At 35.4% G+C, this 18,186-nt stretch overlaps 1 protein-coding gene across 1 annotated transcript in view; it reads right to left on the bottom strand.

Annotated features, from left to right (window-relative positions):
- ANAPC10 (anaphase promoting complex subunit 10) overlaps positions 1-18,186 on the bottom strand; it is a 120,861-nt gene that overhangs the window by 88,213 nt on the left and 14,462 nt on the right. The window contains exons 2-3 of the mRNA XM_020978287.2: positions 11,549-11,674; positions 2,909-2,999 (exon numbers count right to left, since the gene is read on the bottom strand). Coding sequence (XP_020833946.1) covers positions 2,909-2,999; positions 11,549-11,663 — 206 coding nt within the window. The 5' untranslated portion in view covers positions 11,664-11,674. The remainder of the gene's footprint in view (positions 1-2,908; positions 3,000-11,548; positions 11,675-18,186) is intronic.

The following is an 18,186-nucleotide window of genomic DNA, read 5'->3' as shown; positions in this document are numbered from 1 at the left end:
TCAGATAATATTATAGGACTAGGAAAAATAGTAACAAAATTCATCTGAAGAAACAAAAGATCAAGGGAAATAGTGAAAAAAAGTAGAAAGGAAAGAGGCTTAGAAGTATCAAATCTAAAACTATATTATATGACAGTGATCCACAAAGCCATTTGGTCCTAGATTAAAATAAATAGACAGATAGACAGATAGATAAATAAATAGGTCAGATCAATGACAGAAACTAGGTACGTAACATACCAAAGCAAAAAGAAACAGTAGCATAATATTTAATAAACTCAAAGATACTAATTTCTGAGGCAAGAATCCACTAGTAACAAGAAATGCTGGGAAAGCTCTAGTTTGGCAGAAATTGGGTTTAGACTAACATCTCACACCATACATGAGGATGAGTTCCAAATGGGTAACTTGGACATAAAGGTCAAACAAATTAGAAGAAGAAGGAAGCAAATACCTACTACAATTGTGCACAGAGGAAGAGTACATGACCAAATTACAAAGATGATTAAAGAACACAAAAAACAATTTTGGTTACATGCAATTTAAAAGTTACTCCAAAGACAAAATTAATACACTTAAATTAGAAAAGAAGCAGGTAACTGGGAAAAAAAATCACTGCAGCAAATTTTTCTGATAGTTCTTATATCCAAGATACATAAGGAAATGATTAAATATTATAAGAATAAGAGCCATTCTCCAATAGATAAATGGTCAAAGGATATAATAATGAAGGAAGGAAGGAAGGAAGGAAGGAAGGAAGGAAGGAAGGAAGGAAGGAAGGAAGGAAGGAAGGAAGGAAGGGGAGGAGGGAGAAGAGACCTAAGCTACTGACAACCATAACAAAAAAAAATGTTCTAAATTGTTCATAATTTGAGCAATACAAATTAAAGTGATTTTGAGGTTCTACCTCATACCCATCAGATTAGCAAACAAGATAAAAAGAGAAATGACAATTTCTGCATTAAGGCTCTACCATAGTACCTATGAATTGATCCAAGCATTTTAGAAAGCAATTTGAACCATACCCCAAAAAATATGTGACTAAATGACTACCCCCAAATATATATGACTAAATCATATATATATCCTCTGACCAAAAAGATCATTATTAGGTCTAAAGAAAAAAAGGACTCATATATATAAAAATATTTATAGATCTTTTTATAGTAACAGGAAACTGAAAATTAAGAAGGTGCTTATCAACTGGAGAATGGTTAAACAAATGATATATGAATATAAGGGAATATTACTGCACTACAAGAAATAACATCCCAAGATTCAGAGAAATTTGAGAAGGTTTATTATATGAATTGATGCAGAGTAAAATTAGCAGAACTGGATTACAATTTATATGATAACAAAAATACTGTATTCCAAAAGACACATGATAAAACACTTTATCCAACCTGCAGATGGGGAATTTAATGGCCTGAGAGCGTACACTGAAGCATATTTTTTTCCTCTTTCTCTCATTTTCTTGCTTTTTATTTTTTAAACATGGCTAATGCAGACATTTGTTTTTCATGGCTCTATATATTTGTAATTTGTTTATTTTTCTTGCCTTCTCAATAGGTGGGGTTGAAAGAGATTTTAGAACTGAAAATAAAATTGAATTTTTAAAAAAAATTTTAAAGACAAACATCCTTAAAGACAAACATCTTTGAAAGACTTATGACATAGAGGTGAAGAACTCAAGGTGCAGTACAGAACACACTTTTTCAGCTGTAGTAAGTAGAGTTGTTCTGCTTGATTATGTTTATCCGATACAAAGGTTTTATTTTTATTTCTTATGTTGGTGGTAAGAGCAACAGTGGTTATTAATAAGGTTACAAAAATAGGACAGAAAAAGGGCCACTGAGGCATTTTTTAAAATGCATAGAGAAGAAAAGGACAAAAGTCAGTAGGAAACACAAACATGCAACATGGGACAGTTTGGGAAATAACACGTATTTATTATTTTATTATATGCTTAAAGAGAAAAAAGCCAAGCTGTTCATAAAACACAGCTATAGGTATGCATATAGTTTTCTTTTTCTGTTCTATTTTGCATATGAAATTGCTTATTTTATTTGGTCCCATTTAAGTTCAGAAGAAAAAAAAATAAAAAAAAATTTCCTTTTTTCCTACACATAACTACACTTAGATATTGGGGGGAAAACTGGAAAATAGGCACACAAATATATTGCTGGTGAGGACCTGTAGTTGGTCCAGGTGTGAACTGCCTTTGTTACAAAGAATTCCATATAGAAGACGGGAGAGTTTCTCCCTCATTCCCCCAAAAATGACTGCTATAAAGACAAAAGGAACAAAATTACTACCCTCACGACGTGATAACTGTAACAACTTAAACCACAGCCTTGGTTTTAAATATAACCATTCAGGTTATAACCAATAACCATTCTCCAATATTTAGATTTAAAATATATATATTTACTACACTAAAATAAATATGATGGGATTTTTAAAAAAAATATTAAACTGAGCAATTTAATTGGTTGTTTGTCTATGCTTCTTCAGATCAGAACTGCAGCCAATCACATGAATATATCAATTCTTAAGACTGTTATGAATCCCAAGCAAAAATTTCCTTTTCAAACTGCAGCTCTGTAAATAGCTAAAGAATGTGCTCAATTGTTACAGATCTGCTTGAAGTAATAATCTAAGCATTCTGCCATCAGCAAAACATACTTTCTGAGATTAATTTCCAGAAATTAACCAACCAACATTTACTGAGAACTGCGAGTTTGAGGCATTTAATACACTATAGTATTCAAGCCCTCAAGATATTTACACTCTAGTTGACCAGAAGAAATCCCAAGATTAAATGTTTTCATTTTTATACTTAATGAGACTAAAATCATAACCTTTTCCCTGAAATATCCCATAAAAGTGAAAAACAAAAAGTTACCTAAATTGGATGTTCACCAAATGAGGCTGTGAACCATCTGACTGCCAATAAGTTTCCAGATTATCATCTCGTAACTGATCCACTCCAAATCCTAATAAAGAAGACAACAACAGGACTATAATCTCAAAATGTAAATTTCCAAAAGTGAATCAGAAATATGATAGTCAATTGGATACCAATATAGTAAAATGTAGACTAAACAGAAGTCTCACATATCTAAAATTCCCTCCAATATCTCCCAGCACTCAACCTGAAGAAAGACATATAATATATATAAGAGAAAAATGAGTCCGTAAAGAATTTAGAAAACAAGTCTCCCCAAATTATCATTGTCAACACTACCAAAGAAAAGCTCACACACCCTAACATTCAGTCCAAACTGAGGCTAGCCTGATAATGGACAAAGAGCAGTGGACTGTCCACTAGAAAGCCTAGGTCCTAGCCACAGTTACGCCACTAGCAGCCTGTGATGCTGGACAACATATTTAACCTCATTAAGCACCAGTTTCTCAAGTATAAAATAAGATCATTAGACACTTAAAGCATCTTCCAGCTCTAGAATTCTATGGTTCTTAAAATCATAATATTATGCAATAATAATGAGCACCAATAATGATGACAACAAGCTCAATCAAGATCCTTAATTAGGAGCAGCTAAGTGGCGCGGTGGATAGAGCACTGGCCCTGGAGTCAGGAGGACCTGAGTTAAAATCCAGCCTCAGACACTTGACACTTACTAGTTGTGTGACTCTGGGCAGGTCACTTAACTCCAACTGTCTCACAAAAAAAAAAAAGATCCTTAATTAAAGACAACCAATTTTGCTCAATATACAAGTAATCATTCATTTTAGAAAGATTTCAAAAATACAAGGAAAATTCCAAAACGTAGTTTCTTCTTATTCAGAAAATTGAATTGACTAGAATCCCACATTTTTCTAAGCACTCCAGTTTAGCAAAATTTTATAATTATTATAACATGCAGTAAAACCATATCAATTGCTGTCTCTCTTTTTTTTTCCATTTCTTCTTTCTAATGGTTCCTCCCATTGGTTCTAATTCCTCTTTACAACATGAATAATGTGAAATGTTTACTATAAATGTACATGTAGAGCCTATATCAGATTGTATGCTGTCTTGGGGTAGAGGGAGGAGAAAAATTAGAGCTCAAAATCTTAAGGAAGTGAATGTTGAAAACTAAAAATAAATTAATATTTTTTTAAAAAAACATTAATTACTACGAATCATAAACTAGTCTGAATTATTTTTAAAATTATAAAAACTTTTATAAAAGAAATCTAGTTCCTGAAGAATAGGGAAAAACTGATGCTCAAAAGCTACCAATGGCAGATAAGTTTCCTATAATGTTAAGGATATTGATGTCTTTGAACATAATATTAGTTTACGAAGCACACCTATGATCTTTGGTGCATCCTTTTACTTCTTATTTAGAAAGCATTAACAAACCCCTAAGGCATATTCCTTCAATAGTTCTTACAGCTTCTGAATATTTGTCCTATTTCTCACTCAAGATAAACTGGCCTATTTGCTATTCCTTGAATATAACATTGCCAGATTGTCCTACATGCCTCAGATGTAACCTCTCAACTCTCTTCACCGCTGTTATTTTAGAATCCCTATGACCCTTCACGGCTTAACTAGAGTGCCAAATCCTGAGCAAGGCCTCTCCTGATCCTCCTAATTGTTAGGGTTCTCTCTTAACACCTCCAATATCTTTTGCTTTGTTATTTACTTTTCATGTATTTTGTATTTACTTATTTGTATACGTACTGTTTTCCTTTAGTAGGATGTAAGCTTTATGACAGCAGTGAGAGGTTCATTTTCACTTTTTAAAAAAATTTTATTAATTTATTTTGATTTATCAACAATCACTTCCATATGCTTTTGAGTTGAAAATTTTTATTCCCCTTTCTCCCCCCTCCCCAAGATGGCGCACAATCTGATATAGGCTTTACATTTACATTCCTATTAAACATATTTTCACATTAGTGAAGTTGTAAGTAAAAATTAAAACCAATAGGAGGAACCATCAGAAAGATGAAACAAAACTCAATAGAGGGTAAAAATAAGTGATAGTGATTCGACTTTGATAGTTCTTTCTTTGAATGTGGACAGCATTTTCCATCCCGAGGCCTCTGGAGATGTCTTAGGTCCTTGTAATGCTGAGAAGGGTTCAGTTTAACAATATTAGTCATCGCATGACATGGCTGTTATTGTGTACAAAGTCCTCTTGGTTCTGCTCACTTCACTCAGCATCAGACCATATAAGTCTTTCCAGGTTTTTCTGAAGTTAGCTTGTTCATCATTTCTTATAGCACAACAGTATTCCATTATATTCATATACCACAACTTGCTCAGCCATTCCCCAGTTGATGGGCATCCTCTCAATTTCCAATTCTTTGCCACCACAAAAAGAGCTGCTATGAATATTTTTGTACATGTGGGTCCTTTTCCCATTGGTTTGATCTCTTTGGGATATAGCTCTAGAAGTGCTATTGCTGGATCAAAGGGTATGCACATTTTTGTAGGGAACCTGCAGTCTCAAGACCACAAGTGTCCCCCTACATCCTCAAGTACAACCCTTTGACTGAGTCCAAACTTCACAGAATAAATCCACTTAATAAAAGGATTTGTTCTGCAAAACTTGGACTCAGTCAAAAGGCCACATTCAAAGACCTAGAAGGCCATATGCCGGCCTCAGGTTGCAGGTTCTCCACCCCTGAATTAGCCTATCAATTCAAATAATTATTTCTAATATGTATGAGTACCAAAGTTCTCTGAATAAATTTTAAATATTCATCATATTTATTTCATTTGCATAACTAATTTGATTAGTCACTTTTCTTCAGTGACAGCATATTAAGTTTCAATATAAATATCAACCATAATATCCTAAATTCCAAACTAATTTGGAGTCCATTAAAGAAATTTTACTGTTTCTTCATATTAAAAGATATGATCTATTTGACATACTACAATATTAAGTTTCTAGATGTTCATCAAAATACAATTATTTACTTCACTCAAATACTCAAATGGATCAGTGATCTTATTAATTTGGATATTCTCTTCAAGGAGGTAGACTGCAACACATCCACATTTGCCCACTTTGTGCAATTTTTGTCTGTGTCTTCCCCAAAATTTTCCATAGGCAATCCAATTAATATACTGGAGGCTTTCTTCCCCTTTTCCTGCCTTTAAACTCTATCATCTTGTCATCCCATGCCCTATAACCAAGCCCATCTTTTTTTCTTATCATACATTTTGCTAATGACATCTTTTACTCCTATTATTCTTTGAAGTTCCTCAATTGGTTACATGTTGCAGCCTGATGGCACCTACCACTCATCTCTCAATTACTTTCTATGTAATATTCATTTTCAATTCTTCAGAGACTTCTGTACTCCATGTCTCTCTCATTGCCACACAGTAACACTAAAAGAACATTGCCAATGAAAAGATGGTCCTTTGTTTCTGGGAAACTTAGAGGAAGTAAAGAAATCACACATTTTCTCCAAAAGTAAGCAAGTCCACTTTTCTTTTTAACTTGGGGCCCAACTCATTATAGATTTGTATTGTCTGTTCCAGATATCCATTCAAAAGCATGTCATAATCCGAGCAATATACAATCTTCATCCATTTAAGTGGCTCTAGATGTCTTCCAGGTGGCTCTGAAATTTTCCAATGCATTACACAGCCATCAAACAGGATCATCTAGTGGATCTCACTATTCACAGGAAATCCCAAACAACCTGGACTCTGCACTAGATCTCTTCCATCACTGTAACAAACAACTTTGCCAATCATGTATCTCCCTGTTTTATGCTCTGCCTGATGTTGAAGGATCAGAGGAATTGAAGAGAATTATTTTGGCTAACATATCTTTCAAAGAAACTTAAATGATTTTGATGTATGGACAGGAGACACTTTGTTGGAAGGGTAATCCCATGGGAGCATTTTGCTCTACTGAATTTGTTTCATAGCAACCCACAAGACAAAGCAATTATTTTAACTAAAAGTAAATCAAGGCAAATTCTCCTGATTCTTTGCAGGGGTGGAAGACTACAGGAGCAAAATGCTGCATATTTTTTTCCCATTTTTTGGAGAGAGCAATTGGGGTTAAGTGACTTGCCCGGGGTCACACAACTAGTAAGTGTCAAGAGTTTGGTCTGAGGCCAGATTTGAACTCAGGTCCTCCTGACTTCAGGGTCAGTGCTCTATCCACTGTGCCACCTATTTGCCCCTATAGAGAATTTCTTTCTTTTGGGGGGGCGGGGGGTACAGCTAGGCAATAAGGTTAAGTGACTTGCCCAAGGTCACACAGCTAGTAAGTGTCAAGAGTTTGGTCTGAGGCCAGATTTGAACTCAGCTCCTCCTGACTTCAGGGCCAGTGCTCTATCCACTGTGCCACCTATTTGCCCCTATGGAGAATTTCTTTCTTTTTTGGGGGGGGGCAGGCAATGAGGTTAAGTGACTTGCCCAAGGTCACACAGCTAGTAAATGTTAAGTGTCTGAGTCCAGATTTGAACTCAGGTCCTCTTGACTCCAAGGCAGGAGCTTTATCCATTGCACCATCTAGCTGTCCCTTATGTCACACATTTTTAATATGTTGCTTGGTTTCACCACACTTTTTTTTTCTTTCTTATAAGGGATGGTTCTTTGAGAGGGGAAAAGAGATAACCCTGGGAATCTGGATGATATGTCAACAATCTCAACAAAAATTTACTTTAAAAATATCAGTTCAATTGTTTCATAAATTTAAAACTGGTTACAGGATCAGAGCTCTGGAGCTACAAGAGACCTCAGAGAGAATCTAGTCCAATCTTCTTATTTTAAAGATGTGGAAACCAAAGCCCTAGGAAATGAAATTAATTTTTCAATGTGACTGTGGAAGTAATTATAAAAAGTGAAATCTGAACCTAGGTCCTCTGCTTCCAGAAAGAGTTGTCCTTCCACTCCACCTGACTCTCAATTATGAATTCAGAAGTCTAAGTCAACATCAACAGAATGTAAAAATGTAAATATCAGGTCCATCAAGCCACATAAAAAATAAAAAATGCATTTTTAAGTGGTAGGAAATATCACCTTCAGGAAAATTATTCTAGCCAAAGCTAAAGACAGGGTTGTATTTCATAATCATTATAATTTTTCTAGTGAACAGTGGAAAAGTTGGTAACATTAAATTTAGCGAACACCTATTATGACAATCCACGGATTACAAAAGCCACTAAAGAAACACAAATACTCAACTGGATCTGTGATCTCAATGAGGATGTTCCCCCTACAACAAAGCAGATATCAACATCAATATCTACAGCTATCTATATCTATAGCTATCTACGTCTGCCTATACCATGTGATTTTTATTCATGTCCTCCTATAAGCCAAAAGTGCTGGGTGCCTTTTTCACCTTCTCTTGCTTTCACAAGGATATCAGCAGAACACACGTTTGCCTAGTAGTTATCTCTTAGCTCTTATGACAGGAACCACATTAAATGCTTTCTGAAATATATGTCTCTCTGACAATACACTCTACTACAGTTTTTTACAATTGTCTTGTATCCACTTATACCTAGCATGTTTCTATTCATTTTTACTTCTTGAGACTGTAGTGCCCCATAACTGGAAGCTATTTATCAAAGTATTTTCATATTGACATTTTAAAATATTGATATTTTAAAATAATTTTATATAATTTTTAAAGAATGTGCCTTTGTTTCTTGAAAAAGACTAGAGATATTTAAGGGAGATTTGTAATTCCCGAGGTCAACCCAGCATATTCTTCTCCTCTTTCACTCTGGGCTCCATTCACTGTCCACTTGCGCTGTCATGTCACACACACACACACACACAGATAGAACAAGCCTCTGGCAGAGATGCAAAACTGTAAAAACTGGATCAAAATGTGCTAATAATCATATAATTTGTAAGACCCTTGTCCAATGACCAATGAACAGTAGGGAAAATGAATCATTAATCCTGACATTCTTTAAACAGAACCAGAAAAAGTAGGAAGTTGAGTTAAATGACAGGAGGGTTCATCAGTTCTCCACAGAGAAACAACTAAAGGAGTTAGTGGAGTTGGTTTTATTACATGCTCAAAGGCAACAAGAAATAATCACTTCATGGAACATTTCGTCATATCATACTGAAAGCTCCTAAAAAGTATTTGCAAAATGACTACCATGAAAAAAAAAATGTAATTTATGCAAAAACCTCTGTCGCACAGGATAAAGAAATGCATTAATTCTACAAAGAACTCAATAGGAACTGCCAAATTAAATCAATATAGGCTTTAATTTTCAGTGACATCAATGGAAAGGTAGGAATAGGTGAGGATGGTAAGAAAAAGGAAAACATGGATCAGTAATAAGGAACCTGAGAAACAAATGCCCTGTAAAATACACACAAGCCTCATGCCTACATATAGTGAATATTTAATTGAATAAAAGAAACAAAAAGTACCAGACACAGTGAACACCAAATAACACCACAAAAAAAGGAAATTAACTGTATTGTGACAGGAAACAATTCATTACTAATGGAGAAGTCATTCCCGAATTATCTTACTGTGGTATTAGACCACCAAGTTGTAAGAGCAATGATAAAAAGTAATATAAAGCTCATAAAATAAAATACGAAAAAGATAAGGAATGCAATTAAAATTCCAACCTGACCTATTTAAACAAGCATTTGAAGTATAGGATATAGACTGAACAAAAGACATAAAGACTACAATAAATTAGCAGAGAAGCTCCATTATTTTCAATCAGCTGTCATTATAAGGACACCAGAGAGTTGAAAGAGTGACTTTATCACAAAACACTCAACTAGCTTGTCAGAGAGAAATTGCAGCCTAAGGCAACAATGGTTTAGAAAACAACCTCATATGGAAAAGCATGATAGAAAATCATAAGCAGCTATCACCTCATAAAATAGGGAAGCACTGGAAGGTAAAATCAGTTTAAATAAAGTTGATAGGAGATCCAATTAAACAAAGTCACACTGAAGATATTAAGGAAGAAATGGAAAGAGAATTATGAACAGAATCAATAAGATTTGTAAAGATAATTAAAACAAACTTTTTTTTACTAGTAGAGACACCACAATTGGAGTATATCATCACAATCCCAGATATGCTTTATAGAAGCTGGAGAAATTGTGATAAAGAAAACAGTCAGGAAAAACAGCTAGATAAGAACAAGTGTACACAGAGGAAATCTCTACCGGAGGAAACAATTATGAGGGGAGTGAGTCACTGAAAAATGAATGTTAAAAATTACCTTTACATGTAATTAGGAAAAGATAAAATATAAAAGAATAAAAAGAATAAAGTCACCAAAAAATGGGAAGGGGACCTAGAATTCCTATAAGTTAAGGAACAGATCCTGATCTATCATGGTAGAAGGAGTTTCCTCACTGGTAGATCCTGATACCAATGAAATTACAAGTTTGACCCAAAAAAATTCTTAGCAACTAAAGATGATGGTAATTATATAATTCATTCTACTCAATCTTTTACTAACAACAAAACCTAACATACAAAACTAGGAGCACCACCCATTGCATGTCATAGTTCAACATTACATGAAGCTAGAAATTTGGCAAAGCAACAGTGAATCTAATCTACCTTTTGTCTACTGCAAGATCTCCAAGTGATCATGTCATGATTTCCAAAAACAAAGCTGTTATCTTTTTTCAATACCTCCATAGTAGCAAGGGAAGCAATACCCCTAGGCCGATGGACACTTCTGTCTAATTCACCAATACCAGTACAGTTGAGGTGGGAGAAACAAGAATAAGATGGAACGCCTTACATTACTAAAGTAATATAAACACCATGTAAATTTTATAGGAGAGTTTTGTTGCCCGCAACCAGATTGTACACCGAACAGAGAGGCATGAAATAACTTGTGACATGGGCCAGGCGGAGTAGAATTACTGACTCAGTTTATTCATCTGAGGGTACAGGATATATAGAAAAAATCTAGCCTAACTTCAAAGGGTCCTCCCCGTGATATACTCCCCAGAATATCTGCTGAGGATGTGATAATCATGAATTTCCTCCTTATCAGGGTTCCTAGATTGGGCTGTAAATTCCAAGGTTTTCCCAGGCGCCTTGGCACCACCTGCATAGAGGAGTGAATATGTAAATCTAAGGTTCAAAGAGTGAGAAGGAATGTCTCAGGAGCCTCCTAATCAGGAAGGAATTGGAGAGCCGTACCACTTAATCATTGCGCCCTTTTGGGTAAAAGCCTGGGCAGAGGTCAAACTCTGCCTTGGATCTTAAACCCTTATCAGACTCTTAAGATCGGCCCTCAACAGAGTTTGATGTCATACTTATGTAGATCCATGATCTGAGTCTAGTAGATATTCATTCCATTGGTGTGTATCAAAACCTCTTGATACTTTATAGTCTGTGCAACTGCCACTCATGTTATAAATCCCTCAAAAGTATCCAACAACCCAATGAAGACTTTCCTCTGTTGCAATATTCTGAGGGTAGCACCTTAGCTACCTATATAATGAATGTCATTCTCACTGCTGATACAAAAAGTTTTAAATTCAGTACAGAAAGAAAAGGAAGTATAACTGCTGCAGAACAAAGTATATTATCTTTACCTGGCTTACAGGATGAGAGTGACCAAACAGCTTGTGAACCTATTTCACGTACTGTCCCAGTCCTTTCCAACTGTTTAGGGTCAGCACCAGGTGGTGTCTTGTTTGGTGTGGTCATTTTTCACTATTCTAAAAAGAAAGAATATGGGCAGATTACAAAGAGACCTAAATGCCTTTTCAGGTTTAATAACGAAGAAAAAGTTAGAATATTTAATTATATTTTCTCATTGCTTAGTTTATAGGAAACTATAATAAATCATTTCTTAAATTCCTCATAACTGGAAATGCCATCTATATCCTGGTAGCAAGGGAGGATAAGTCAGGAAATAAGAATATAAAATTCTGGCTCTAAGTCACTAAGCAGATGTACAGCTTTACTCAAGTGACTTTATCTCCCCCAGTATCAGTCTACTTTTCTCTAGAATTAAGGACTCTAATATATCATCAATATTAAATTTTCTAAAATTTCTGTGATTCTCCCAGCCTGTTTCTTTGCCTACAAAATGAAAGGGCTGGACTTGATGACTGTCTATCCCAGTTTTAAAAATTTACAAACATTTGATATTAACCCTATATTTCTCAAATATAGTTAATAACATCTTACTGTAAGAGTAAGAAAAAAACCTTGGAAATTCTATCTATGCATTTTGTAAACAATTGTTATAACTTGAGACTATATTCACATAGCAGATGGAATATTAAAGAATATATATATATATATATTTCTTAGCATATTATGGTACTCTTGCAAAAACTGATCACATACTGGGGGAATATATGGATCATACAAAAAAACAGATAAAAAAATAATAATGCGTCTTTTATAGGCCATAAAGTAATAAAACAATAATGAAGGAAATAAGAGCAAATGATACAGAGCTAAGTATACATTAAATTATGATACCATGAAATATGTAGCTTGGAAAAGAAGGTAGATCAGTCATATAAATTGAATGAGAATGAACAGATCAACAACTTGAGGGCTACTCTAATGAAATAGAAAAGAAGACTTCTCAAAACTCTCCAAACTAAGAATTTTATCTGACATATAAAACCTCTGCAGTTATGTCCAGGAGCTAAAATACCAAGAACCTTATATGAAATAACAGCAGAGAATGCTAATCCCTAATCCCCTCCTCCACACTCTGGCAGGGCTATACAAACAAGACCTATTAGTCTTTTGCTCTCAAATTCTCTTGCTGCAGCTGTAGTCTCTGCCAGCACACCCCCCTGCCCTTTTCCTCACCCCACTATTCTGTGGCAACAATAGAATTTAACTTTGTATACACAGAAACACACAGACATTGGCTCTTAGGAGGACATGGAAGCACAGGAAAGACAAGGTGAAAAATGAAATGCTCAATATGGAAGGAGGCAGAGACAGTTCTAAGTATGGCCCTTGGGAGATCTGCCATAAGAGGGGAAAGAAATTAGAAAAAAAGTGATTTCAGAAGAAAGAAAATGCAGTTTAAGACTGTGAGGACAAGCAGACAAATAAATTGGGATGATACTAACAAAAGAAAGGAAGATAGCCTCCAGGGCACCAAAATCAGTCCAAAAATCTCTGAATACTGCAAAACAAAGTAACATTAATCAATGTCTGATAAGGAAAGAGTTCTGTGAATTCTCAAGAGAGTACGGTCCTGGGGCAGCTAGGTGTCACAGTGATAGAGCATGGGCCCTGGAGTCAGGAGGACCTGCGTTCAAATCCGGCCTCAGACTCTTGATGCTTACTAGCTGTGTGACCCTGGGCAAGTCACTTAACCCCACTGTCTAGCAAAAAAAAATTTTTAAAAAGAGAGAGACAGTATGGAATCACAACAAGATGGCCTGAATGGTCCAAGAGAGAATTGAGAATTGTGAAAAGTATAAATTATGGCCTGTATAGAAAAAATAACTGGCAGAAAAGAAAAACTTGAATATACAGTGGCAAAACTCTCCAAAGAAACAAAAGAGAAAATAAATGACTGGAAATGCAAAGACAGAAGCTAAGGACAATCTGGAAAAAGAAAAGCAAAAAGCACCAATGTTAAAAATAAAATAAGATCTCTATACAGTGCAAGAAAAAGATACTGATCTCGAAGACAACTAAAGGATCATAGGTCTAACAAAAAAATGACAGCAAGTCAACAAATCTGAACACCATAATGTAAGAAATAATAAAAGATAACCGTTCAGATCTCCTAGACTCAGAAAATAAAGTGTTATTTTAAAAGAATACACAGATCACTTCTAGAAAAGGGGGTGGGGGGTAAGGGGGAAATATGCTGAAAACTCCAAGACAAGATACAAAGCAGTGAAATTTAACAATGCCAATGAAAAAATAACAAATTCTGCAAGAGACCAGGAGAAACTTTCAACATAAAAGAAAGGAAATTTGAATAACCCAAGACTATTCTGGACCAGAAACTGCAAAGGGGAATAGATAGTGTTCCAAAGAGCAAAAGAATTCAAGCTGCAACACAAAGTGACATATCCTGTAAGCCTGAGTTTAATCATCAAAAAAGATAGACATTCAAGAAAAGAAAGGCAAGCATTCCTAAAAAAACAAAACAGGGGGGGAAAAAGACATGAATAGATTACAGGCATACCTCAGAGATTCTGCAGGTTCAGTTTCAGACCACTACATAATAAAGTGAATATTACAATAAACTGAGTCACATGAATTTTTTGGTTATCCAGTACACATAAAAGTTGTTTACAATGTACTATAGTCTACTAAGTGTGCAATGGTATTACGTCAAAAAAAAAAGTTTATACCTTAATTAAAAATATTGCTTAAAAAATTGCTAACCATCATCTGAGCCTTCAGTAAACTGTAATCTTTTTATTAGCAGAGGATCTTGTCTCAACCTTGATGGCTGCTGACTAATCAGGATGGTGGCTGTGACAATTTCTTAAAATGAGACAACACGGAAGTCTGCTGCATAGATTAACTCTTCTTTTCACTTGAACACTTAGAGGCCATTGTAAGGTTATTAATTGGCCTAATTACAATATTGCTGTATATCAGGGAATGGGGATTCCCTGAAAAGTCAGTGGTGGGCCAGTCAGAATACACATAACATTGGAGCCCCAAAACAATTAACAATAGTAACATCAAAGATCACTGACCACAGATCACTGTAACAGTTTGAAATATCGCAAGAATTATCAAAATGTGATACAAATATGATGTCAGCATATGCTGTTGGAAAAATGGCACCAACAGACTTGCTTGAGGCAGAGTTCCCACAAACCTTCAGTTTGCAAGTCACGACTTTACTGCTTTGCAAATACCCCAGACAACAGAAACAAAAGAAAGATAAATATAGTAATGAAGGAAGGCACAAGTAAGCGAAATAAACTGTCCCCAGGGGGAGGAAAAGGGAAAAAATCAGAAAGAGACAGCCATCTGTGGGGTTAACAATAACAACATAACAAGATAACAAGAGGAACTATTAAGAGATTTTTCCCCCTAACATATACAAGGAGACAACTTGAATAAATAGAAGGTGGAGAAATAGGCCTGAATCATCTTGGACTAAAACTCATAATGCTCTGACTTACTGATCAATCAATGTTCTTTTGTGAGACAAAACTGAAGAATGAGAATGAGCATAAATGGGTAAATGGAAGTAAGAGGATAGAGGGGGTTGTGTGATGTACCCTAAGTAAATCAATAATAACTCCCGTAGTCTCTCAAACTGAAGACATGCTACAGCAGAATGGGTGAGGTGGGAAAAGATGCGATTAAAACAGGGGTAAAGAAAAGGAAAATCTCAATTCAGTGGTTGGGAGTAGCAACACTGAAGAACATTTCCATGTGAGGAGAGAGATATTCTGTAACAGGAAATGGGGCCTTTAAATGAATATAATCTATTTGGATTTGGTGCTTAAAGAGACCAAGAGTGTTATGCCCCCAGAAATAGAATCCCACCTCAGGAGAAAAGGAATCATAGCTCTTGAGGTTAACCAATACCCAAAAGAATGAGAAGCATTGACATAGGAAGGAGATTTCATGACAAATGTGGGGGAAAGGATCATGGAAGTGGGAAGGAGAGGGCGGGGCAAGGATATGTATAATAATGAACTTTGTAATTATATGTAAAGGAAATTCTACCACTGGGCAATACTTCCATCCTTGCTATCTCTTACAGGCACTTGAAAGAATGAAGAGTAACAGGAAAAAAGCAGGGAAGAGGAAATACCTACAAGACAATAACACAGAAATGGTTTAGAGGAGGAAACTCAAAATAGATACATCAGAAACTTTAATTACAGGAATTAAGTACTATCCAGGAAAACATCTACTAAGGAAGGAATAAACAAGCATGAGGATGATTAATCAGATTTTAAAAAGTCTATAACAGAAAAGGAAATACATGAGAGAAAGAAATCCTTTTTAAAAAGGGTACAGAAAAAAAAGAAGGAAAAAAAGGCCTCCTAATAAACAAAAGTTGAAAAGGAAGGGGGATTTATTTAACTACTAACTAAGAGGGGGGGAAAAGGGGAAGAATTATATAATTAGAAAAGTGAGAAAGAAAAAGAAACTTAGTCAAGCAAAACTTAATTTATTAAGAGGGGTGATGGGGTCAGCCAATGATGGAAAGAGAGTCTATGGAAACAGAGTTGCCTTAAAGTAGATTAAGAAACAAAGTACAGTATTTACAAAGAACAAGGGGAAATCCTAACTTAAAAAAAAATTGGAGAGTAATGGTAAAAATATAAACCTCTCATCACTTTAAATAAAAATAGGTTTATAAATCCAGTAAAATGGAAAAAGAATGACAGGTTGGATAAGAAAACAAAACCTTACAATCTATTATTTACAAGAAAAACACCTAAAAATCCAAGATATACACAGATGAAAAATGAGTTGCTGGAACAAAATTTACTATATATCAGGTGACTCAAGAAAAGCAGGAGTTATAATCAGGCTGTTGGAAAAAGCAAAAACAAAAAATTCAAAACATAAAAAGAGACAAAGCAACTACATTATGTTGAAAGGACCACAGATAACAAACCAATATCAAATCTACATGCTCCAAATGCTTTGGCATCTAAATATATAAAGGGAAAAAAACCTGAATTACAAGATATAAACAAAATAATAGTGACAAGAGATTTTAATATCCTCTGTTTTTTAAAAAACCTTACAGAAAAATAAACAACATGGAAAATACAGAATTAAGTAAACTGGTGGAGAATCTACTAATGGAAAATGTACTTTTAATGAAATGGAGAACACTTCCTACCAGTCCTAAAGACCAGAATGGTATAGAAACTTTGAAACACAAATATAGGAGTCAAGAGAAATGTAAAAAGGAAGCATGATGGAAGGATACATGTTCTTTCAGAATCCTATCATCATGGGTTATCAAGCTAGCCTAATTACACAGAGGCTGGACATGGTTTGTTTGGCTTTTTTTTCGGGTTTTTTTTTTGGTGGGGGGAGTGTAAGTAAGGTGGATTTTAGTGTGTGTAAGGAGGATTTTGCTATTCCTTTTTAGACAATAGTTCCAGGATCCTAGATAATATTTCCCATGAATATGGTTGAAAACATCACCATGCTTGCGCAGTGAGACATAGGGATGACATAAGTGACTTATGCTTGTGCTAAATGATGACACAGCTAAAGTAAAGTGGGGAACCCATTATGGGATTTGAGTAATGCACAATGGTATACATGTACCTGCCTTGATGGGCCCCCATCAAGGCTTGGGAGGAAATCTGCGTGTTTGCCTCAAGGGGCCCCCACTGAGGCTTTAGGGGACCGGTAGAAGTCGTAGCTCCTACCATTCTTGCCCACCTCTGCCAGAAGTGTGATTACGGAATGCTGTAGGAGTTGGTGCTCCCATTATCAGCAAACTTGCTTTGAGAAGACTGGACTAGAATAAAGTAAGCTTATTTAACCCCTCCGAAGCTGTCTTCTTGTATGGATCAAAAGTGAACCTGTGCTAGAACACCAGTTAGTGCTAGGAGGTTATGTTTTGATTGTCCTAAAAGAATAAAGGAAAAGAAATACTTTGAGGTGGTCAAAGAGAGAAAGGCTGGGGAAATTATCTCATATAATTAGCACATAAAAGAAGAAAACCATATAAACTGGAGAAATGGGTGGGTAATACATATACACAGTTGGATGCAGAAATATATTTTACTAAATATGGAAACAGTAGGGAAAAACCAACTAGGTAGTGCAGTGGATATAGCACTGGCCTGGAGTCACAAAGACCTGAGTTCAAATCTGGCCTCAGACACTTAATGTATGACCCTGGGCAAGTTACTTAACCCTGCTTGCCTCAGTTTCCTCATCTGTAAAATGAGCTGGAGAAGGAAATGTCAAACCACTTCAGTACCTTCCCAAAAAAACCTCAAATAGTGTCACAAAGAGTCAGACACAACTGAAATGACTGAACAACAACAAAAATAAGGAAAGAGAGAGGAGAAAAGAAAATAAGAGAGTAGATTAAGAGAGGGAGTATCAATAAGCAAAATAAACCAACTACTGAGGGTAGATTGGAAAAGGAACTTATTTAAAAGGAAAGAAAGGATAAGAACCTGTGATCCAGCTTTGGATGAGGGAAAGAGGATCAAGGAAGCAGTAGCAGATTCCATCAAATACAGAGTACTGATGGTGAACACACCTCTCTTACCAACTT

Source organism: Phascolarctos cinereus, unplaced genomic scaffold (assembly GCF_003287225.1).
Source record: "Phascolarctos cinereus isolate Bilbo 61053 unplaced genomic scaffold, phaCin_HiC Scaffold_9;HRSCAF=440, whole genome shotgun sequence".
In the NCBI taxonomy this organism is placed as follows: domain Eukaryota; kingdom Metazoa; phylum Chordata; class Mammalia; order Diprotodontia; family Phascolarctidae; genus Phascolarctos; species Phascolarctos cinereus.
Note: the sequence above shows the minus strand (reverse complement) of the source record. Positions and strands in the feature narration are given on the sequence as shown.